Source organism: Amblyomma maculatum, chromosome 2 (genome assembly GCF_055883805.1).
Source record: "Amblyomma maculatum isolate TAMU_Amacu chromosome 2, ASM5588380v1, whole genome shotgun sequence".
NCBI lineage: Eukaryota > Metazoa > Arthropoda > Arachnida > Ixodida > Ixodidae > Amblyomma > Amblyomma maculatum.
In genome coordinates, this window is record NC_139345.1 from 28,204,569 (window position 1) to 28,229,798 (window position 25,230).

At 47.1% G+C, this 25,230-nt stretch overlaps 1 protein-coding gene across 2 annotated transcripts in view; it reads right to left on the reverse strand.

Moving 5' to 3' along the window:
• Positions 1-24,883, reverse strand: part of alpha-Catr (alpha-catenin related) — a 113,746-nt gene extending 88,863 nt beyond the window's left edge. For both annotated transcript variants that reach the window (XM_084593604.1, XM_084593603.1), the window contains exon 1: positions 24,788-24,883. In XM_084593604.1, coding sequence (XP_084449730.1) covers positions 24,788-24,877 — 90 coding nt within the window. In that variant the 5' untranslated portion in view covers positions 24,878-24,883. The remainder of the gene's footprint in view (positions 1-24,787) is intronic.
• Between the last annotated feature and the right edge of the window lie 347 nt (positions 24,884-25,230).

Below are 25,230 nucleotides of genomic sequence, written 5' to 3' on the forward strand. Positions count from 1 at the left end.
GAGCTTCACCACGCGCCAAAGCTCCGTAACTCCAGCACTCGTGCAACTGTCCCGAAAGGCAACTCAGCTGTCATGAGCAAGCGAACCTCAACACCCTACCTTAAAACCAATAAGCGGTCTAACATATGTGCTGCTCTGCCGAAATGGACCAACTACGCCTCAGGGGAAGCATACAGTTCCACTGTGGACGCTTCCTACACTGCAAGCCATGTCCAGTGCGGGGTGTTCTCATTTTTTTTTTTTTCTGTAAACCGGGTTGTACGCGTTGTTCTCGCGTCCGCAGTCAACGCTACGTCGCTTTCTGCTATGATTACTGGATCAAAAGCTAGATTATTTGCAAGAAGAATCGCCAGTTTAATGCACTGTAGCAACAGATGGGAGAAGGAAGGCGACTGCATGCGGTACTGCTCTATTCTCTTTATGTCAGAAGGTGAGCTCTAATATCGTGATTTCCAATCGCCGACAAGAACAGTTATTTGTCGTCCTTTATCACTTTACATTTTTTGAGCTGGCTTGTTTAAATCTGTAGAAGTTTGAAATTTGTGATTTTTTGATACAGGGGGAACACAAAAGACAGGACCAGATCGAGGCAGACCACATATACATATCGAAGTCTCCGCCTTAACTGCTTATTCTCTCTACGTGTTTGCGGACAATGGGCAGAGGCCGTGTGAACAGAGGTAATCAGGAATACGGCAGTTAAACAAGCGATCACAGCTTACAAGCAATATTTCATGAATCGTAAAAGCTTGACACGATTGAGAAAGAGAAAAAAAGATTCTATCTGCAAGAACTCGCAACCGGCGACGAGAGAATAGCATTCTACTGTGACTCGCCGAGGTAAATATTTGCGCGCCCTTTTTAGCCCACTCGGTCTGCGCTGCAGCCCAGAACCACGCATATTTTGAAAGCCAGTAGTTTCTCCGAAGGCCGCAAAACCTTTAAATAAGCACGCCTGCGCAGAACAAAAAATTGTAACTGCTGCGTGCATTTCAAGCAGAGCCACCCGCGTGCGCAGGTCCAATGCAAGCCTGAACATTGAAACTATGAGAAAAAGAAGTTAATTCCAGAAGCTTTTTACAGCATGACGTGGATATTATATGGAGCTGTATTGGTGCCTTGTCGCTGCGGAACAGTGTCGATCCTGTGGGGCTGGTGTGGAATTGTCCCGCAGCGGCAGGCGGAGAAGTCGGCTTTGCTTAAAGGGCAACTCGGGCTCTGCCGCAGGTGCACTTTAAGATGCAGCCATGTAAGAGAAAGAAACGCTGACAGGAAAGTTAGCGCCGTGTAACGTGAAATTCAGCGAAAGGTGAGAGGGTATTTTCGTTTCACGATATACTGGAACAGAAATTAAGGAGCGACACGCAATATGAAAAGTTACAAAGCATTCGATTTCTTTTAATTTTCCGCTACTATATTACTAGTGGAACTACCTTCAGGTAGTATTTGCCTACTATACAACTACGATGACGAGGCGAAACCCTGAGAACAAACGCGTGGTGGTTGTCGCTGTAAACTCAGGCAGACCTCTATTACACCCTCTGACTACGCGTCCGAACCTTCCCAATTTCGCGGTAACCCTGCTCCTCTAACCAGGGTAGCAACCTTGTAAATAGTCTCCCGTGACAGCCACCCTTCCGTTTAAGCACTACGGCCACTGCATACCGCTGTAAAAGTAAACAAGGAAACGGGAAGCGCGCCAGCGATTATTATTGCTGTCAGAATCCTCCGCGCGACGACCGTGACAGATCGCGGACGGCTGGCTTGGCCGCCGCAGGCGCTTACTGACAAATGGCGAGTCTGACAGCGGTCATCGGTCATCGCCGCGAAAGATGACGCCAGCGCCACGGCAGCCTGCGCGTTAGCTGCGGGCCACCACCGATTGGGATGGGGCACGGATGCACGAATGAATTTGTCGGTGCACCAGCAGCAAACAGAGGCTACACTGTGAAAACTGAGATGTCCGACATACGCAGCGGATCAGGACGCTTAGTGTAAGCTTATTCTATGTGAACGATGTCAAGCGTTAGGGTGAGAGGACAGTCACAATGGGAAACAAAGCGTCGCGACAGCGCATTGTGCCGGTTTTGAGCCAGTAGCAGATAGACAAGCTTCGCTTGTTTATTTTGTTTGTTTATGGGGTTTAACGTCTCAAAACGACTCAGGCAATATGAGGGACACCATAGGGAAGGGCTGTGAAAATTTCGAATATCTGATGTTCTTTAACGTGCACTGACATCGCGCAGCACACGCAAGCCTTGCTTTTCGAATCCATCGAAAAGCTACCGCCGCGGCCGGGATTCGATCCCGCGTCCTTGCGTTCAGCAGTCGAGCACCCTAGCCACTGCGCTATGGCGGCGGATATAAATAAATAGGCTTCGTAGTAAGGGAGTAACTGCACATTGGTATCCGCCCATGACCAGCCATACTGCCACAAAGAAAAAAAAAGAATCATCTTTTATAAAAACTTAGTAAGTTGATAAAAAATTGTCCTGCTCCGAGGTGCCAACCAGCGGCCACCGCATGCCCGTGACAGTCGCTCTACCAGATAAGCTAACCAGGACGGCTTGCAGACCATTTGTAGCCGCATTACGTGTATTTAGTAGATACCAGCCAACGCTCTTTTTTTTTTTTTTTTTTTTTGTGACAAATCTATACTTCATCCTGGGAGATTCCTCTAAACATTGAATTAAAAGTGGACGCAGTACCTAAAACTATTTCCATCGTTTATGCGTGAAATGCGACATATTATGTCGGTCACAGATATGTATACTTCAATGTGGACTGAAGAACTACACTTTATTAAAGCTAGCGGGTATAGGTCTAGAGTAATAATAATTAACACCCTCATAAAGCAACCCAGGAGGTTAAATACTTACGACCAAAGTGCGCAAGTGTTTGATGCCAGCATGTTAACGAAGCCGTGTTGTGGGCAATAAGGCTAAAGGTTAAACTCCAGCATGCATAGATACACGATAGAGTTTTCTGCAAAAACAGCGTTGAACATCTCTCGCAAGTGTCCACAGAAAATAAAAAATCAAGAGCTTTATTGATCATCAGTGTCCCTTAATTTACACAAAAAACAAAAACAGGTTCATTCCGCTGTCATATTTGCCACAAAATGTTGAAGAGATTAGTAATGTACAGATATCGAAAATAAAGTGAAATCTGAGAACGTGAACTGAAGTTTGTTCTCTCGTTTACTGTTCCACAAGTTTTTACTTCTGGTAAAATAAAGTAAAATGTTGCACTGCAACCAACACGTGCTTACAACCTTCTGATATCTCCTCTCCGCTGTCGTACTGTGGCGCTCTATCGCCTAAAATCTATGTGTGTTGTTTCTATTATGTGCATTTCTTTTCTTGTGTACGCGATCAGTGTTATAGACAAGCGTCAGCCCGTGACGTCAGCGGAGGTGCGGTGGCGCTGGCGACAGCAGTGACTTTCGTGGTGTAGGCAAAAGCGCGGGCCGTCTGCATTGGATGCGCGGCGATTGCTGTGTTTTCGGGCATAATTCCCAATATTTCTACGAGCTGTGGTGCGGTTGATTGCGCCACGAGGCACAAAAAGCAAAATGGCACTTGTTTTAACATGTTTCTTGCGGTAGAATAAAGATGAGAGCGAAGGGCAGCGGCATTGAGCGCGACAAGTAGACTCTTCAGTGACGGATTGCCTTCGCGGCTAACATATATATGCGTTGCAGTTCTTCACCGAAACTAGATCAGTTCGTTTGCAACCCTTAATTATCATGATTGCTTTTCGGCGGCACGACGAATAGCGCAAGAACAAACGCCTATATAGCTCGTGCCCATTTTGATATGCTATTAAGTTGTAAGAAGTTCAGACGCGATATATTCCGTGTGCGTATGATCCCGCAGGGAAGCTGCACTGTGAGTTCTATTCACTTGCAGTGCTGCCCGTGCATATGTTCACTCAGAAAGGACACAAACGCTGTTGTGAAGGTAATTGCAATTACTTTGAGCGTGGTCACTCCAGTACGATATTGCTGGCTATAACAGGCCCGGACCTGTAAAATATAGCTTTTCTCTGTTTGTACTTTCACGAGTTTCAACCAGTCTCTTCATCACCGGTTCTATAGTATACATTGTTATGATCCGGGCAGTCCCGCAGCATTATTTCTCATTTCTAAATTTTATTTTTGGAGGTCATTATAAGATCCTGACGAACGAATTAAATATCCACGTACAATCTAGCTCTGATCGAGCAGGATATTTAAGTATATATGGTACATGGAGTTCAATGTCTCAAAGAGGAATCGACTATGAGGGGTGCAAAATAAGCAGAATAAGATGATGCGCATTTGAATAAAAAATTTCCATGTATATTAAAAAAAAGCTCAGCAAATCACGCAAATTTCGCTGCAAGCGATCGTGGAGAACGTTTCATCTGCACTCATATGCGTCTCTCCTATAGAGCAAAAAGAACAAAATGAGAGCTTTGGTACTGGCATACATGTACATATTAACCTGTGAATGACCTTGCTACATCTGTAAGATGAGATAGACGTCAACGTCTTTTTTATCGGGCAGGCGAAAACAAGTTGGCAGTGCACTTTGCCAACATGTTAAAAATATCTAAAAGATTGAGTTCTTTTTAGATACGAAATTCTATGACTTAAGTTGCCGGTAAAGTGAGCTAGAAATGTGATTTCTAGTTTACTTTACATAGTTGCCGATAATATTGTTCTTTAGAGTGAGTGCTTGAAGCAACAGAAAGGCAGTCAATAGATTCGTCATATGAAAAACACACTTCCAGTCATTTATATTGTCGTCCTCCTTGCATGCGCTAGGAATAGGCCTGGGAGTTGAACAGGGTGAACTATTAGTCTTTCTTATACATTACGCTTTCTCGTTTTTATTTAACTTAATCACTTACGGCCGTCGCCTACGTACCGCAGCCGTGCGCTGTTGAGGCCACGGAGAAGGAAGCCAATGCAGCGCTATTCGCCAAGTAATTCTAGCTGTAATCGGCTGATAATGTGCGGAAATACTTTCCAGGCATAAACCAATCTATTTCTACGTATAAGCGAAGCTTACGTTTCAATATACTCGCACGCGCGAACTGGTTTCGAAGGCAGCGTCGCTTTGCGCAGTGTAGGCCCGCCGCGCTTTTGCCTACACCCCATGTCGCTGCCGATCGCAGCGCCACCTTTGTTTACAAACATGACGCTTGTCTATACTGTTGTACTTTCTTTTTTTACTTGTGTTGATGGGGATGTTAAGTTCCCCATAAGCTTGATGTTCACGAAACACACTGCTGCCCATGTATTCTTGGGGCACTGGGTGCTACCTCAAGCTGCATTATGTAGCTTTTTGCCCACTGTCCCCTCTTCCCACTGTAATGTGTGTGGACAAATAAACTTCAATTTAAAAAAATCCAATTATAAATCCGCATGATTCGCGATGCAGCGTCCATTAAAAGAGTGATTCGCTCACAGTTAATTTTGTGCTGTAAATTTCACTATAATTTTCCCCATGAGACAGACATAAGATCGGACGGTTACGAACAAAAATTTTTTATTAGAACCGGTTGCTTTATTTACCGCCTCTTGTTACATACGTTTCTCTTTAAACCCAACGCAGTGACTGCATGCGAACATGTGGTTGGATACTTTCGCCTGTGACTGAGCGAAAAGTAGCAGTTTTGAAGCTAATTTCGTGTTTGTTCGTGCGGTAATGAGAAAGAAGTCGAGCCCCGCATTCGAACAGCCAAAGTGATGAGGGCGCGGAAATAACGACGGAAACGCACACCCGTCGGGCCAGGTCTCCGTAAAAAAAGATGAACAGTGACGTGAATGCTTTAAATACCTACACCGAGTATGATGACATCACCTGAAGATAACGAAGCTGCGCTTTAGATAGAGCATTTCCTCCGAGAGCAAAGCCGCATTTCCCCGTTCTTTCGTATCCGGCGCTATTTCAGAGCAGTCTTGTTCGAGACTCTACTCCTCTTTCCTGTTCTTAGTCTTCAACATCTGAATAGAGGATGGAGAGACCTAAAAGTAAGCAGTCGTGTTATGATGCCTCCACGTGCTGTGTGATGACAACTAAGAACCTCTCGCAGCTCTTGTAACCGAAGGCGCCACTCCCCTTAGTATAAGTGGTTGTACCTGCACCCAAGCGAGCCTCTGAAACACAATGGCCGACGTGATGTCTTATGGGCATGCTTATGTCGAGAGCTATTATATGGTAACATATTCTGACAAACGTCATGCGCCATGAGCTTTGCGATAGTGCGCATCCTAAATCGTAACAGCGAAGACTAAGTATAAGTGCTAAGACCTCTCAAGTCCGCGCATAGACTCCGCGAGTACATCATAAGTTAATAGTATCTGTAAACGAAGAAAAAAAAACCATGCATACTATCCCTCTATTACACGTTTCCCTATCTCAATAGATTGCGGTAAGTAAACGCAGCAAAAGGCGCCGCGAGGTCGAAACATGCAGAAAGAGACGATTCCAGAACTGTCCACCCAATACATGCTGATGATGGAAAGCAGCTGAGCCCTTGCCGCCTTAGTGAGATAATGACTCACGACGCCAGCACCCGGCCTCGATTCCTTGTTACTGTTACAAGTCCGGTGCAGCATTATACGCCCAGCTGGTACATCTAGGCCCCATTTAAAGTTCTCTTTTACAGAATAGAGTTTCCTCGTTTTGCAGCTGCACGCTGAGATTCATTAGCCCAGCTCGACATTGCGCTCCAGCGCGTCACAGCAGTGTCTGAACTTTCACGCTTACAGCGGCTTCGTAACGTCGCTTTTAACCACTCGTTGGGAATGTTAGTTCCAGTTATAGCATCGGCTGCAAGAACTTTCTGCGCGCTCGTCGCGGTGGCTTTGAGGTTCGGCTACTAGGCCAAAGGTCACGGGATCGAATCACTGCCGGGCAGCCGCGTTTCTATGCAGGCAAAATGCGGACGCATGCACGTGCTGGGCCAAATTGCCGATATGGATACCTACACTATGACGTTGCCTCGTTTCAATTTCGGGACGTTAAAAACAACATTTATCTTTTAGCAGATTGATGTGGACGCACCGGTAACGTAAAAGCCCAAATGCAAGCTCTCAAAACACTGTATCACCAGCGGGCGTCACGAACAGCCGCACAATGACCACATTTCTGTATTTTTTTTTCAAGCATCAATACCCCAACATCATTTATACTTTCTTTCAAATCAGTCTTACGTACAGACCGCATAACACTGCGTGAGAACCTAGTGATTAAGCAACTCGATATCCACAACGCGGAGCCTATGGTCCCAGTACTGAACACCGTGAGACAGTTCTCGGTTCCGACACGTCATGGCACCGCTTGTCACAGGGAAGATATACCACAAAAATTCGAAGACCATCATGGCTAGCCAGCCTACATGCACCGTCACAACCACTGTATGTTACCTGCCTATGTATGCGACTGTTTCGCAGCGCAAACATTAGCTACGTGGCCATAGTGAAAAAAAAAAAAAAAAAACTTGTACGGTTATGCTGACATTTCTTGTAGCCATGTTGGGGCCATAGTGACCATAGTGGGAAGAGAAAAAGGCGCATACGGTCATGCTTGCATTCCTTGGAGCTATAGTGGTAGCCATAATGGGAGCCATAGTGGGAGCCATAGTGGGAAGAGAAAAAGGCACATATGGTTATGCTACGTTCCTCAGAGCCGCTAAGTAGCCCGCGCAAAGTGTCAAAAGGGCTCTGCCTGAACTGCCTACCATACAAGAGCCTTCAGTAGCCGCCATTACAAGGGCATCAAGCAGTTCGAGGTGCTGTGAACAAAGAACGCACACGCGTTTTGTAGAACGTAGTCGATAAATTCAGCGCTGGCGTTGCAATAAACGACATCGACTCTATAGCACTGCAGCTGACGCACGGAAGAGCACTCATGACGGTACACAAAAGTTATCGGCATCATTCGAAATCGATTGCATTTTCCCGAGAGTGTCACTGCGGAGGATGATTGGTGGACGCGAAGGCTCCCCGCGCTTCCCCCTCTCACGCTCGCCTTCTTCCGCGTAGCAATAAATGTGACTTCTTACAAAAGCAGCATCGGTTGCTCGCGGATCGAGGATGCTGGCGGGAAGGGGTCTTTCCTGGCTGTTGACACAGCCGCGTAAGCGCAGAAAAATCCGTGAGGATCGGCGAAAGCGCTGACTTAGCGGATACATCCTCGGACTTTGAGCGGGCGTTCTCGGCGAGCGAAGGCGTGCTCTCTGCGACACTGTTCGGTGTTCTGACGAGAACGTGCTTGCCTGGATGTTAAGGTGGCTTTCCAGGAAAACAAAAACGCCGACGAGTTTATATGAAGAGCCGATACGCTCATTTTAGCAGGCCATCCACGTAAACCCGAACGTGACTCCATCACTGTAGCTTGAACTTGAAATAATAGAACAATTACTCTATAGCATCTATCTTAGCGTGCAGCCATACGGCTACAGAGGAAAGCTATACAGCTTTCTCAGACACTCCGTGGTAGAAGAAAAATTCGTCCTGATCAGGGGTTCGAACCCGGGAATTTATTTTCGAACTTATCTTAGAGTTTGACGCAACAGTGTTCCTTAGTGATGCAGAGGTAGCGTGCCCTGCTCGCGACTCCCAAGGGACAGATGTTCGATTCCAGCACCCGAGGAAGCAAATTATTGTAGAACAAAACTGCTCTTCTCTGACGTCACGCTGCTCTTAACCAGTTGAGACACTACATTTTATGCCCAGCGGGGCCTTTAAACTGTTGGAAGTTGGCTCCCTTGGAACGGCGGGTACTGAAGGCTCCTTTAGGTAGGCAGGTCAGGCACATCCTGTTGGTGAAACTTTGCGCATGCTGTCTAGCGACTCTGAGCAATACGAGTGTCTAGACAATGGTCAGGGCAGTTGTTCGGGTGAGTTGGGTTTCTCATGACGACAAAATGCAGCACAAGGACGGGCGCGAAGAAAGCAAAGCAATGGTATCGCACGTTCCAGAGTAAAGGCAAATCCTCGCTGTTCCGGCTGCAGTGAAGCGAAAGTTACAGTGATGCCATATTTGTCACAAAACTTTATAGACGTCCCTAGTAACCTTTCAAACCATGTGATACTGTTGTGTGTACACGCTCCTTTCCAGCAATGCTCTGCAAGAAAACGCCCTTGAATGCCCCTTGTTATGTTTCATCGTGCGCACGGTTGTGCTAATCTGCTGCTTCGCAGATTTAGGCTGCCGAGCAGGAAACGAACGAGCAAGCTAGTCAGCAGTGACCATGCACTCGAGATCCACTCCTTGGGTACACCGACCCGGCAGCAGGCAGCCCCATGGACGGCGGACCCGGGACGTCAATGCTGTGACGAATGTTTATTGTCGAGCGGCTGCCATCGCCGCTGCGCTGCTGTACGCTGCAGGCAGGCAAACCACCCACCTGGCGCTTTTCCAAGGTGGCCGGGGAGGAGAGGAGGGAGAGGGAGAGAGAGGAGGAGTAAGGAGAGAGAGAGAGAGAGAGAGAGAGAGAGAGAGAGAGAGAGAGAGAGAGAGAGAGAGAGAGAGAGAGAGAGAGAGAGAGAGAGAGAGAGAGAGAGAGAACTCCACCATAAGCAAGTGGCGACCATCCTCCGGCTTTCTTCTAGCGTCACTTGCGATTCCGGCCAGGCTCTTTTCTCGCGGAACTACGAAGCGTTATCGTGCCGCGCTTGAACGCGGCCAGGCAGCCAGGTTGCTGCAGAGCGATTTATTTATTTATTTATTCTCCTAGCCCAATAAAGACATTAAGGATGGGAGCGTTAGCCCCAAAATACAAAGTGTACGTCTCTACGACTTCCAAGCTACGCGCACTGCTCGCTGGTGCATTTTCCCCGCTAATAAAGTTCGCACAGGTGCAAGACAGCTGCGCATGAGCGAGCTGTTCGTTGCTGCAGTCGCAGGGGTGCGCGATAAAAACATTCGAGAACTTCGATATCGAATCGAATATTCGCGTAATCGATTATTCGAACGAGCCCGATATTGTACTTTGGAAAATTTTCAAACAGATGGAATATGTCATAAACTGTTCGAATATTTTTTAATAATTGAAACGAGGTTCAATAAGGTCCACCGTTTTATTTTTATTTTTGACGACTGTTCGAAAAACAGGGCCCATACCGACACTGCCAACCACTCTGCAGTGATGACTACATGTATACGAGACAAAGGATCATTGTGTTGGGTTTAATGGTGCATAGCAACTAAGGCTATATTGCGACAAACACTGGATTAAATGCCTTTTTGTTGTTGTTTAGCATATTTGCTTCTTTTAGGAACTTAAAAGTACATAACAAGTTGACAATGGGGTTTCACCTAACCCCAATGCGGGATGAAAATGAATGTGTTTATTATAAAAATGTGCAAAATGTTTTTTCCTTATTAGTTCGAGTTTACTACATGGGTATAAGAGATAATTTACAGTGTGGCCGTCTCCACATGCGTCGCACAGAGGCTTGTCTGCCGCCACGCGGTCCAATCCTGTAGGAGGAGTATTCATAATGCCTCTGCAAGACCACCAAGACTGAACGACACCGAAAACAGGCAACTTTAGCAACCTTGCCTTAAAGCAAGGTTGCGAAGGCGATGACTGATATGTAGTATCGACCGGCTTGTGTCCTGAAGTGTGGCTTAAGTTTATTCTCTTTCATCATCGATAAGAAAAGGCAGTTTTCCAATACGTATCTTGACTCTGCTAAAGTTAACATACTCATACCAAATTCATGTTGCCGCCATATTCGGCAGAAATTAGTGTTGTATCTTTTAAATACACAAGTCAGCGCTGTATCGCAGCGCCACCACTTCAGTGACTCACACTTTTGCTTCTTATATACAATTATTCACAAAAAAAAAAAAATAAAAACGCAGTCCATATATTCGATTCGGTAGCTGAGGTAAGTAAACTATTCGTATTCAGCTCGGTTGGGAAAGAGTACTATTTGCACACCCTATAGTTGCATGTGATCGCGAAGGTGAACAAGGATTCCGGCGGTCTAGCTGAGTGCGGCCAGCGCGAGCTGCCGTTGTGTGGACGGCAGCTGAAGCTTTACTTGCTTGAAGACAAGATAGAAGCGGTATCTGCGAGGATGGAATAGGTGTCTGACGTGAATGGTTGCTACGCGGGCACCCTGTCTTCTCGTACAGCCCAGGGTCCTTATTTGTGCCGCGCATCGTACCACTTGCGCCGCAGTGCGCCGCTGGCGCCAGTTTTGACTTAATCATAGAATTGCGCTCTTGAGTGCCAATAGGCCGTACGCTGTGCCCTGCCGCTACGTTTTATGTTGCGCCCATTTTTGAATATTTCACTAATCCGGAATAAATCGATGTCGTTGATGCTCATTGTAGGTGCGTCACTCGACAGACATTCCATGGCTCGCGGGCACATTTCTTCAAGGCGTGCCCTTGCAAACAAATACGCGTCTTTTCTTCAAAAATTATCCCTCTAATCCAACAAACAAAAAAATCCGTACTCATCAAGCCACCGGCCTTTTTCTTATATCATATCGATTATCTGTGTAAAGTAGGAATACCCCTTTTTAGAACTGCATATTATCAATATTCATTCATTCCTAAAACAGCGTTCGAGTGCTACAGCCTACCTAGAACACCGATGCTTGTCGATAATGCCGAAAATTCAAAAGAAACATATATACAAATGCAATGTCGGTTGATTTTTGACAATTCTTTTTTTGCGAAAGTACTTTGCTGGTAATGTTATATATTTCTGTCTGCTAGCGACAACGTTGTGTGTTGTACGCTGCTTCACAGTGTTCCTCCTTTTCTTTTTTTTTTTTTTCGTATGCTTTTCTGGAGCAAAAAGTATCGTGCGTTACTCAATGACAGTAATTTTGTTCTTACGATGTCAGCGGATAAAAAATAAATAAATAAATGAACGTAAGTTTGACTCTGAACCTTGTGCATATCATCCAACGTGACAAGATGTACTCTGAGGGGAGAATCATTTATTTGCGTTTAGGTAAGAATGGTGAAATATGTTGTGAAAAACGAGAGGGAAAAGTTGTGCGACCAGATGCGAGGCATGGTAGGCCAAAGCTAGGTTTAACCAGCGTGGTTTAACAGTAAAAACATCTGCAGCTCTTTTGTAGTTGGCGAGGGTGAATGGACACTAGAATAATTTTTAACCATTTCTAGTTAGTGCGTGAAGTTCTGCTGAAGAGGGTCACACAGTGACGCTGTCTACTCGAGTATGTGTAAAATTCATTGAAACAGCGAAAGTTTTTCTCAGTGGTGTTAACGACATGAATAGCCCAGGTTTCCAGCAAAGTGAACATCGAGGTATATTAAACAATGTACGGAGACTAAAACGATGACAATATGGTGGTGCGACGGAAAATAGTGAGTCAACCGGCACACACGCACAAATTTGCATTTGTCAACTTTAATAGGGACATGTTACCTACTGGAAGAGGACGGAAAGGAAAGACGAGGGTTGAAACGCCAGCCATGCAACTGAAATTTGCTACAGGAACGAATTATTTAGGCACTCATTTTTTTTCCTGTGCTCTTACAACACTGGTGCCGCTTTGAGCTGCAGTCTCATGTGAATAAAATAAAAGTGAACGAAATGAAACATCATGTGTGACGGAGAAAAAAAAAATCGACACCTGATATATACCCGGAACTTAGATCAGCGGTGACGTCTAACATGAACGATACCTACAAGACAAAAAAAAAAAAAAAAAAAAAAAGGCCACCTGTCTGTGGCTCTCCTTGCAGGTACCAGTTCGCATACACGCACTTCGCTCCGCGCCTAATCACTAACCCCTTAATTTGTGCCTCTGTTATCTCACAGATACATATTAGCATAAAGCAGTAAGCTGCCACGTTGTGTGAAAGGTCGCTCGACGCAGATTAATAAATAAATCCCCGCTTTAACAAAGCCGTACGAATGTGCCTGCGTGGCTGAAGAGTAGCGTGTTTGGCACGTAATATAAGCCCACATCAAAGGAAAAGCGGAAGTTGGCACCACCTGTCGACCGTGGCCCCGTAATGACGTCACATAACCCGCCCACCAATAACTACGACCTGTCAGAGCCATGTTCGTAATTTTTCGCTCACAACGCAGACTGATGTCGGATTTTCACGAGAAGAGAGCCTTTAACCATCTTGCGTCAAAAACAGACGCGTTCAGCGAGTGAATTCTTCGTGCGCGTCGTCTGTATGCACTTCCTCTCCCTCACACAGCTATATTAGATGCCGACAGCCGAGGCACTGACGAGAGCCGCCCAGGCACGCTGCACGTATACGGCGCAGCGTGAATTTTCCTTCAGTGCGACGACGCGGAGTCTCCCCTCGTGACATTCGTCATACGCCTTCGGGAAGGACTAGTTGCTCCGCCTCAGACTCGGGTCGAATAGAGTCGATTTTTCCGCGCAAGAAAACGTTTTTATTTAAATTATAGACCAAAACTCTACCTCTGAACACATGGCTCCACAGGGAAAATATTTTCGTATCTTCCCTCAACTGAAGTCTGTGTGATGTGCCTGAAACAATTGAACACTGTTTCATTAACTGCTTTATTCTTCTAAATTCGTAGTTTGTGATACCTCGTAGTTACTTAACTTGATTACGAACCCTATGACATGATTCTCCTTATTGGACACTTGTGGAAAACACGCATGTTGGACAGCAACGCTATATATCTATATATATATATATATATATATATATATATATATATATATATATATATATATATATATATATATATATATATTAAGGGGTAATGAGGGTGCTCGTGATCTGCTTGTAGCTTACGGGGGTCTCGGTTCTGGCAGTCTTGAAGCCATAGGTAGCGTAAGAGGGTTCTAGCACAGCTTTCGCCCTCGCTCTTGATCACGTTCTACGTGACGCTGGCGGTAACAAAGGACGTCCCACGTCCGCCGCTATGGCTGAGGGTGTCGCTGGTGAACACTCTCAAGTTTCGTATACAGACAACATAAATACCCAAGAAAAGTAGCAGGGGGGACAGCGGCCGATGTAGCTCAGTTGGAAGAGCACCGGACGCGTTATTCGGAGGTCGTGGGTTCGGTTCCCACCATCGGCACGTTGTCTTTTCTTCTACTTTGTGTTTAAATATATTTCCCCTAAACAGATTACATTACTAATATCTGTGATTATCCAAGTAAAACATAAAAAAAAAGTTAAAGTACCATCCCCAACGCTTTCCTTGGCCTCGATATATATATATATATATATATATATATATATATATATATATATATATATGTATGCATGCATGCTGTACCTAAGGGATGTTTATGAGGAAAATGACTTTCAACCGGACTGTAGCTTCTGCCGTTGACAAAAGTTTATATTTTCCGCCTTTTTAGCTGTATTTTCTGTAAAGATAGTGGAGCTTAACGGCTGAGCGCTCTGTAAATAGTATACCCTATTTGTACACAACCACATAAAAAAAAAAAGAAAATTTCGTGGCCTCTGAGTTGCGTGCCCGCCTGTCATGCGGAGGGAGGGCCTGGGTTCAAACCCAAATGGAGATCAATTTATTGTTATTGAATTGCGTATTTTTTTTTTTCTTACACGTTTCCTGGTAACAGTTTTCAATTCCGGGGTACGGCGACGGCTTTTCGGATGAACGAACCCAACACGCTATCGCGTAATAACAAATAATGAATTATTTACGGGCTACAACCAAATGACACGAAGTGATCGGAGCTCACAAAAGCCTTGCTAACCATTCCGAAGAAAAGGGAAGCAATAGCGGGATATATCGCGTCGCTACTCCCCCCCCTTTCTTGTACGAACACACGTTCCACCGCGTTTCCCCTCGCACGAACACGTGTTCATGCGCGCGGCCCATCCTGTTTATGCTGCATCCGAGACTGATAGAACAGCGCGAAAATCGCGCAAGAATATTCTACCGCAGCGGCTACACAGGGCAAAAACCGAACATTTGGTAGGGAAGGCTGCTGTCAAAACACAAGGGGCAGGCGCGAAAGAAAACTCAGTGTGCATATGTTTACTGCCTCACGCCGCACCTCTTCCACGAGACACCTTTTGTTCGAACCTGAAAGATCGAATTAAGTTACATAATCTGGTTGTCGAGCAAGTGAAGGGCAAAAAAAAAAATGGATGTTCTAAAACAATCTCCCGGTCAGCAGACGACAAGGAGATAATATAAGGGGCAAACTGCGTCCGAGGCATTCACGCAAGGACACCTGGCGACCAGCGCCATCGTCGCAGCCCGTGCTGTCGGCAGAGCGACACGGATCAAAGCTCTAACAGCCAGATGGGGGCCGCCCGTCACCTCGATCGTCCCGCCAGATTACGCAAACAAAAATAGACACCCTAGGGCAGCATTGAGCCGCTTCGGGGTTTTCGCGAAATCGCCCGGCCAAGAGAAGAGAAGCGTCGCACAAGCCACGGATGCCAGACGCGGCTGTTTATGCGGAAGCTTGGACAGTACACATTTCCTTTAAATTTAGGCGAAATAAACTCTTACATTGAACTTTTGCAATCTTCCTTTCCCATGAAAAGCATGTCAACACAAGAATTTTGTTCACTTTATCACAGTCATTTTCGTGGTTTGCATGTTACAATGTCGCGATTTTGCCATTTCTTTTTGCATTCATTCGAAGTGTAACTATTTTATTTCAATGTTCGTATTATTTTGTCCGTAAGGTGTGCGCGGCGAAGATATGTGAAGCAACTGTTAATGCGACAGCATTAGACTTGACCCATGCGATTTTGCGTTGCGTTAGTCACAAAAGCTGCTCATTGCTCGACAGGGCGATGATGTCACAAGGTCACTGACACGGCCTGTTGTCAGGTGCTCTGGCAAATGGCAGGATACTTGGCTAAGCGAGCAATGATTGGTCACCGATGTGTGTGACATCAGACCAAGTGACATGGTCCGAGTTTAAAGGTGCGTTGCAAGTTGGTAAATGTTCAAGTCACGTGACGCAAGCAAGCCCGGTGGCAGACTAGGCGGCAGTTGCCAGCGGCGCTTGGTTGTGTGCAGACATGTCTAGAGAGAGAGAGAGAGAGAGAGAATAAACTTTATTTATACAAAGTAATTACGTGGGTGGTTCACTATAGGTCCGGGAAACCATTGGCGAATACGGCTCTCCAGGCCTAACCGATCAGCTGGCGCTGAAGGGGGAGCTCTGTGTGAGCCAGCTTCGCCTCCCACTGCGCATGGCTAATTTTCTGTAAACTGTATGATTTAAGTTGTTCGGGGCAGTTCCAAGTCATGTGGAGAATGTCGGACATCTCTCCGCAGGTCGGACATGCATTTGTGGGGTATTGCGCGGGCCAAATCTTATTGTGTCGGGTTGGGTTTGGAATTGTGCGGGCTTGCATGTTTCGCCATATAGTGGCTTCCTGACGAGGGAGGTCTTTGTGGAGGTCTTTACCGTAGAACATGTGCGTATGTTCTGCGGTAAAGTCGATGGTAGTTTATTATTTCGCTGTGTATGTTAGTGGAGATGAAGGTTCGGCGGTGGACGGCGACGGGGCTCGGAATGTATGACCTCGAGCTATCCTGTCAGCTGCCTCATTGCTCTCTATGCCTTCGTGTGCCGGGATCCACAGAATACTGTGGCGGGTGTGTGTACCAGGAGTGTGCTCTCTCATGATGTGAGCGGTACGGATCAGGCTACCCTTGGCCATCCGCGGAGAGTACCACGTCCTCCCAATTCCAACCAACATGGATCCCCTACACCACGGTGAACGACGAAAGGCCCGTGCCAAGCAAATTCAACATAATAGCCGAGTGACTGCCTTTTTAATAAGCGTGATGTTTTATTGCAGTAGTGCGGTAGTGGGCTGAAACGCCAGCCAGCGGAATGTATCTGTCCGCGCCGCTGCGGGTTTGAATCCTAATGCCGAACGTGCAGATTTTCATTTATTTAGTTGCCTTCGTAGCCGGAAAACGCCTGGTTTGGTCTAGTTTGGTGTTATTTATAAGGTTTAACGACTAGGGCTACAATGGACGCCGTAGTGAAAGGCTCCGGAAATTTCTACCCCCTGGGATTCTTTAGCGTTCACTGACATCGCACCGCACACTGGCGCCTTTTCGCCTCGCGGAAGTGTGGCTACCGAGGCGGTGATTCGATACCGCGTCCTTGGTAAGAGGGAAGCTTAGCGCGGAACAGACAAGGACAAGAGAGGCACACAGGACGAGCGCTAGCGCTCGTCCTGTGTGCCTCTCTTGTCCTTGTCTGTTCCGCGCTAAGCCTCCCACTTATCATGTATTACCAACTAGCCCAGAACTCTACTTTGCTCGCGTCCTTGGGTTCAGCAGTAAAGTGCTGTAAACTATACTGAGCCACCCTGGCGGAACGAGAACGCCTGGACGATCTCCATATGCTGCTGCCGCTCATGCTTGGGTGCCGAATGAAGCACAGCTAGGGTCGCAAGCCCGGATCCGCCCGACGAGGGCACCAAAACACAGCGCGACGCTATACCCCGTGCGTCGCGCTGCCTAGATGAAGCGCGTGCCCTGCATGCCTTCGGCTTACGCGTATACGCGTGGTCAAACCGTATATGTAGCACTAACACGCGTAGTATGTACATATTCTTCGCGTGGCCACCAGCTCATTATCTCGAGCGAAGGACGGAACAGCGCTTTCCAGAAGTGCGCTGGCAGCCGCTACCAAAGAAGGCTGCACAATCCGCTCTTGTGGTTAGATTCCGCTACGATGCGATGAGCAAGCGAACGCCGAAGCGCCACCGCAGCGGGTTTTAGCTCCAGAGCATTAGTATCCACCTGCTGGAAAACGTTGTCCATCGGCACTGGCAGTGTCCATGGTGTCAACCGTTAGAATCCTCGCGGCCTCGAAGTTGGCCGGTGACAAACACCGGGATATGCCTCCGGCAGGTACCATACTTGGCAGGTTATATCATAAAACAGCAGAGCTACGCAGGCCAAAGAGAAAGGACACACACGGCGGTGATGGTGGTGGTTGCTCTGGGGTCAGGCTTAGTGCCCTTCCCCTCAAAAACACTATAGGTGGAGTCCCTAGTACGGGACCCCGGTGGCTTCCGCTGCCGCCATTGCTCGTTTGACTAACGCCTTTTGGGCTTTCAGGTCGGAGCAGGCGAGTATAGGTCGCCTTCCAGTCCTCCCGGGCGGGGTTTGGGTTAGGTGCAAAGGCAGGGTTGGAGGGGTACGCCCACACCATGTGCAAAAGGTCCGATGACATTTCTCCACTGTGCGGGCACTCCCCGGAGAAGGCACTGTCAAAATGTGTAAGTGACGCCGGGCACATCACGGTGCTCGCAAGGAGGCGCAGAAACACGCGTTCCTCCGCTCTCGTTAACCCTTTACACGGGTGGGGGTATAGATTGTGTCTGTTTTGGTACAGCTGCGTAATTTCTCTGAAAGTGTAGGCCGATAAGAAGCCGTTTTATAAGAAGATGCAAAACCAACACGTCCAAACAGCGGTTTGACTTATAGAGCTGGCAGGTGACATATAGCCGGGAAGTGAGAGGTCGGAGGTGCAATAGCGCGCCGGAGCTCATTTCTCTTTCATGGATATCACCGGACATGTAATTGACCGGCAGGCTATGTGACGTCACGAGCCGCCATGTCTTTTTCATTTTTTTACATAGGCGATAACAGAATAATCATACAGCATGCTGTAGAAAAGTAAGCTCTCGAGTGCATGGTTCACGAATGTCATTCATTTCCTGTGATTTTTTTTTAAAGTATAGTTAGTGATAAAATGCGCGTGTGTGCAAGAGCTTTCGGAGGAGGAGGAGGAAGAACATTTATTTCCGCCGAATATGGTGCAGCAGCCACCTACGAGTCCGCACGCAGGCGTCCGGGGAGGCAGTCTGTCACACCGCGGCCAGAGGACACCCGGCCTCGTCTAGGAGAAGAGGTCTTCAGCCTCGGCCGCCAGGCGGACGGCGAATCGCTGTGTTTTTTCGTCGGAGCTTCTTAGCGTGGTCTCCCATTCATCGCTAGTTTTAATCGCGTTGCGCCCTGGGGCACGAACGCATCTCCATATTATATGATCTAATGTTGCCACGTGGCCGCAAAATTTACAAATTTCGGTTTCTGCACCGTCCCTCTTCCGCCCTCTGGCACCCGTCCAACTCCTCCACAGGGGCGAAAAGAAATTTCGAGCTTGGAGTCTTCTCCAGTCATACGATTCCTTTTTACTCAGGGATCTAACCGGTGGCGGATATATCCTCCGGTCTTTCTTCAAGTTGTCCGTTACATCCCTAAAGGTACCTATACATTCTTTGGTTTTAGATGTTGTGGAGGCGTCCGCAGCACCCCGAGGTAGCGAGGAGCGGGCGAGCATGTGGGCAGCCTCGTTGCCGGCGAGACCGGAGTGTGCTGGGGTCCAGATTATGGTCACGCTTTCGGCGAGAGACGACTCGTTCAGAAGTTTTGCAGCACGATTGCTGACTCTACCCTTGCTAAAATTTCTAACCGCCGCTTTGCTATCGCTGATGACGTGTTTCACGCCTGGTCGTGCAATGGCAATGGCTATTGCAATCTCCTCCGCCTCTACCGGCGGTAGATCTCGATTTCTTTCTATTCCTATGGCGATCCCAGTGTCCAATAGGGCGACCGAGGTTACGTCGCCTTCTTTCCCGATCGCTGCATCGGTGTAGGCGACCGATCCCGGCGGGAGTTTGTCCAATTTGTTAGCGAGGTGCTTAGCTCTGCTTTTTCTCCTCCCCTCGTCGTGTACGGGGTGCATGTTCTTCGGTATGGGCGAGACGTATAGATGCTTTCTGATTTCTCGATCTATGCTTTCTCTGACACTTTCGCCTTCCCCGGGCGCTAGTAGGTTTACCCAATCGAGGATTTGCCTACCCGCCGCCGTTCCTGCGAGTCGCTCTCTCTGGGACAGCCTGACCGCCGCAGCCAGCTCTTTCCACTCATTATGCAACCCCATTTTCTCTAGAATGTCGTTAGAAGTAGTTATGGGGAGTCCTAGAGCGCACTTCGTGCATCTCCTAATTATGGTGTTTAATTTGTGTTCTTCGGTCTTGTTGATATTTAGGAATGGAGTCGCGTAGCACATTCTGCTCGTGACAAAAGCTTGTACGAGTCTGAGTCTACTAGCCTCCGTGAGACCACTCCTTCTGTTGGACGTCTTCTTAAATACTCTGACTACGAGCTCCGCCTGATCTTTTAATTTCTTCATCAGGCTTTTGTTACTACCCCTGCGGTTGATAATCATACCTAATATTCTAATTTCATCTACTTTCCGGACTTCGTTTCCGTTGACTTTAATTTTGATATCTGGAGTTATCTTCCCACTACTGCTGGTCATTACCAGAAGCTCCGATTTTTCTGGCGAACAGCATAGACCTACGTCCTCTGCGTGATAGCTGATTATATTTGCTGCCTCTTGGAGCCTGGATGTGATGTACGAGTCGTTCCCTTCGCACATCCAGACGGTCACATCGTCCGCGTAGATGCTTAGTTTTAAGTCATCGAGATGGACAAGCTTACTGGGGAGCTTCCTCATTACGATGTTAAAAAGGAAAGGTGAGAGCACAGCCCCCTGCGGAGTGCCTCTGTTACCCAGCGGGAACTCCTCCGAACATAAGCCCTGAAAGCTTATGATCGCCGTCCTGTCTCGCAGGAATGATCTAATATAGTTGTAGGTTCTTTCCCCTACTCTAAGCTCAGCGAGCCCGTCGAGAATGGCGTCGTGACTGACGTTGTCAAAAGCTTTCTTAAGGTCTAAGCCTAGAATAGCTTTCGTATTTTTTTTCCTGAAGTCTCTGACAACATCGTTATGTAGTCTGAGCATGGTATCTTGCGTACAAAGGCCGGACCTGAATCCGACCAATTCAGCCGGCCACGCATCATTCTCTTCGGTGTATTTGGTTAGCCTCCTCTGAATAACTTTCTCAAGTAGTTTGCCTACGCAGGATGTTAGCGATATTGGGCGGAGATTCTCCAAGCCCGGTGGTTTTCCCTGCTTGTGGATTAGGATGATCTTAGCCCTCTTCCACTCTTGGGGTAGCTTTCGGAAATAATATGATGGTGCCGCAGATGGTGGTATCATTTCTTGCTTAACCATGGTGCCATCGACACCTGGTATACGGGTAACCTTGCTGTCCATGTCGATACAGTCGCAATGCTTCGCGTTTCTGCACCACTACTGCCGTCATTGTTCAACGATCGATGCACGCGGTACTGGATTGGTTTCGCCCTTGAGAAAACGTGCAATGGTCGGGAAATGACTTTGGTGCGCCTTAATTAGCCTTAAACCGAGTGCCACACAGGCACACAGCACTGACCGCGTGTTCATTAGTAAAGCTATAGGCGGCTTACCTGCCTCTCATCTCTCCCTATTTCTCTTTTTCTATAGTGCCTAATGAAGCCTGCGTCATTCTCATGCTGAGCGGCTTAATTGATTTCCTTTGCGAAAGGGAGGGTAGGAATGAACGCTGACATAGAAGCTCAGGGAGTGTCGTGTCAAGTCCATCCTGAAATACGACCAGCGGTTCCTTTATAGCTATTTTTTTTTCGCGGCTGGATTGCTTGGGCGCACTGCCATGATCTTGCGATGCTGCGGCAAACGATGGCTTCTCTCTCCGCTGCTCAGCAAGGCGATGTAACGATGACATGTTTCCAGTATCCCATTTGCCTGTGCAGAGACCCTTTACTTGAGAAAATTGCCTATTGCTATTTTTGAATAACTTAATTGTAATTGCAGTAGCAATTGTCCCTACTATCGCAAGGGCAATGACCCCCTTTTCAGCCTAAAGCCCCTTCAGCCGTGTCAGCTACGCTCGTTATGACCAAGCCGCTTATTGACAGGTTTTGTTGATCATACGTTACTGCTGACACCATAACATGCCTGTCATCATACTCGGCGCCGTCGATATATCTTTTGCAGCGTTTCCGCCCTTCTCTTCCTTCTTTCCTGGTGATGCTCTAGATGTATGTTCCGTGGCAGCGCGGGATTTTTAGTCGCTTCCTGACTTCCATCGGGACATCAGTCATTTTTGGTCTGCTTGGCTTTCATATCGAATGCATTCGTGAGTGAAAGACATAAGCTGCGTTGTGCGCTAGACCGCCTCGATCCTCGCCCTTTAACGGCGGATAAGACTCTTGGTCCGTAGCCACGGCAGTCGACCGTCTTTAAGGAATACAGGGCAATGTTTAGTTTTCTAACAGTCACCGGCTTGTGTGACGAACGACTGTGCTCCACGTCCCCTTTCTCTTCCCCTTTTTAATCCCCTTATCCCTTTTCCCCAGCGTAGGCGATCCTGCTGATGACAAACGCCTGTACAAGTCTTAGGAGGTTGACTTCCTTCATCCCCGACTTGTGGTTAGCGATGCGTCTAATTAGACGTATCGTTTGTTGGGCGTACCCTCCGAGTTTCCTTGTAGCTTTTCCGTGATGACCATTTTCCTGTAGCCACATACCTAGGATCCTAATCTTGTCCTCTCTGGGTATGGGTACTCCACCTGCCTTTAGTTAGATTCCCGGTTGTTCTTTGTCCAATCAGATGCGTGGTGGCTGTATACGAGCATCCCTAGCTGGCTTTCGGGAGAACATTTGAGGCCTCTAGGGGTTATGTATTATTCAACCGTTTTCATGTAGAAAATACTGTCGCAAAGGCGCGAGGTAATTTAAAAATGTGTTACTGATCCGCGTGCAGATTTCAGTTCAGTAAGATCTCGACAAGTACTAAATGGTAGCCATTGATTATCCGAGCACTACATATATTGCCCAGCACGTGGCCGCAAACTAGATCACAACCTCTTCCTTTCCGAATCAGTGGTTGAAGCCACGTATGGGAGGCACTGTCTTCGTTTGAGCCTGTGAACACAGTTCAAGTGAGCCATTTGGAAGCCAGGCAATTTCTTTGCTGTTTCCCACTCTTCGTTATTCAGCATGCCCGCTCTGCGGACGCTCCCGAACGCTACCCTTAAGCTTGTCTCCAAGCGCAAGCTTAAGAAGCCTCTGACAGTGAGCGCCCATGCGGGGTTTTTGCAAGTTGTGTTGTGTTGCTTGATGCTTTACGAGCCCGCCAATACCGCCACAAGCATTTTTGCCGTGAACTGATATTGAAAACGCCACTTAATTCTTCTCCTGACATTCACAGTGCTGCAGCTCATGATACTGATATCTATTCTTGAACTGAGCGGAAGCCTCATAAGTTACGTAAGTCATAATGGTACATGTAGACGTTGTCTTCAATGTTCACCTTGGAGAGAAGCTTAATTCTCCTCCTGGCATTCACAGTGCTGCAGCTCATGATACTGATATCTATTCTTGAACTGAGCGGAAGCCTCATAAGTTACGTAAGTCATAATGGTACATGTAGACGTTGTCTTCAATGTTCGCCTTGGAGAAAAGCAGGCGACGGGTGCAAAGCCCGGGGCTGCTTTCCAAGAGGAAAGGTGAAGATTGCGAAGAAATATATTAAATTTCTCCCCTTCGTAGGCTGTGCACCGTCGACACTGCGGGTTGATCGGTCACACGCATGAGCGGAGATAGCACAAACAAAATCTGTTGTAAATCGAACCTGCAAAACAATAAGCTAAACTCAAGGTCCGAGTACATCCGCGCGCCGGTATGCGTATATATGCACTGACTGGATCGAAGGTCACCGCTCAAGGAGAACTGCCGGGCTTTCAGGAAAGAAGTGTCTTAAAAGGGGAGCAGAAATTGAAGTCCCCGTACAGCGGCAATAAGCGTGCTATCAAGTTCGGCATCGTGGTTCTTCTCTAGGGTGGCAGCAGCTCGTCGAAGGGATTACTGATCTCAAACAGGAAGCGCGAAGCAAACGACGTTAAAAGTAGCAGTGGGCGTTTTCTAAACTCTAGCCATGGCAAACCTAAAAATGCAGGCTGAAATAGGCAGCAAATAGGTGATAGTGTTAGGTGAATACGCGAAGAAAACAAGGTTTAGGTCTCATAATGCAGGAAGTTATTCGGCCGCTGTACCGTCTAAAATGTAACCATAAGCAGTCAGTATACAAAATCAACTAAAATCTACTAAAACTTATGAAGATTTCTCCTTATATGGAGCAACAATAATCAATTAAAAAATAGTAAAAGAAAAAATGTTTACTAAAACACAACCACAATCGTCGTTAGAACGAAATTGAACATTTGAGGTTTAAGTCCCTCTCTTACGATAGTAGTAGCAAAAGCTGCTTGTGCTTCACATAAAAACAAAATGTTATTATTATTTCAACAATCGCCATTCGTGAGGATGCGGAGCTAGAGTGGCGAAAGCAAGCTGCAGTACACAATTAAGCTCGACCGGTTAAATATTGTTCCATCCATATATTCCCATTTCAGCGTTCTTGTTTCCGTACACAATTTGAGCAGACGAAAATAATAATTCTGCGGCTTAAGTTACTTGACTATTTTTTTGCTCACTGTGCCAAGCCGTTAAGCGCACACCTTTCTAAACTATTTTCACGCACGCGCCTTAGCTGCTTCATCGGACGAGCTCAATCGTTAAACCGCTACGTCGCTTGTTTTCAGGAATAATTCCCAGAGACCAAGATATTTTTCATTTGCTCTACGTAGGAATATTTTCACAACGTACCAACCGGTCATTTGAAACCATAACGAATCGCGCGAATAACTGCTGCCCTAGTAAACAGCCAGCGCGCACGATGTGCCGGCGATTGGAGCGTACCGGATCGTCTGCGTCCGAGCATCGATAGCAGACGAAAATGCGCTCGTCCAGGCACGCGAGTGGCGTAGAGAGCACGTTTCCACAAAGGTATCGTCCACGGCACTGTTGAGGGCACCGCAACGGGCGTAATGCGAGACACACTTGCCCGGCGAGTCTCACCTGTTGCACCAGGGGTGCGATGGTCTTTTCGATGGACTTGATTTTGATGTCCAAATTCCAAGAGTCCGACCCACAACAGGCCGCAGCCATTTTGGCAAAAACAGGCGCCAGGGCAGCGCTCGGGTAGCTCGGGTAGGGCTCAGGACTCCGGTAGGGCATGGTAGCGCTGCGATCACTTGGCGCCGCCCGCGTGTCGCGCATCCACAAACCCACAAATACTGAAAACGCCCAAACCAAAGTAATAATAAGCTGTCAACCAAGATTACTAGCCGCGAATTCCCAATTATTCTTTCCACTTTACTTTATTATTGATTTTTACCTGACAAAATAAAAATGACTGAAGCAAACTTTGTCGTTTCTGAAAGCATATAATTTTATAGTAAGGCTAGCAAAATACTATAATCTATAATCATGTGCTTCTAATCATTACGCATTGATTTATA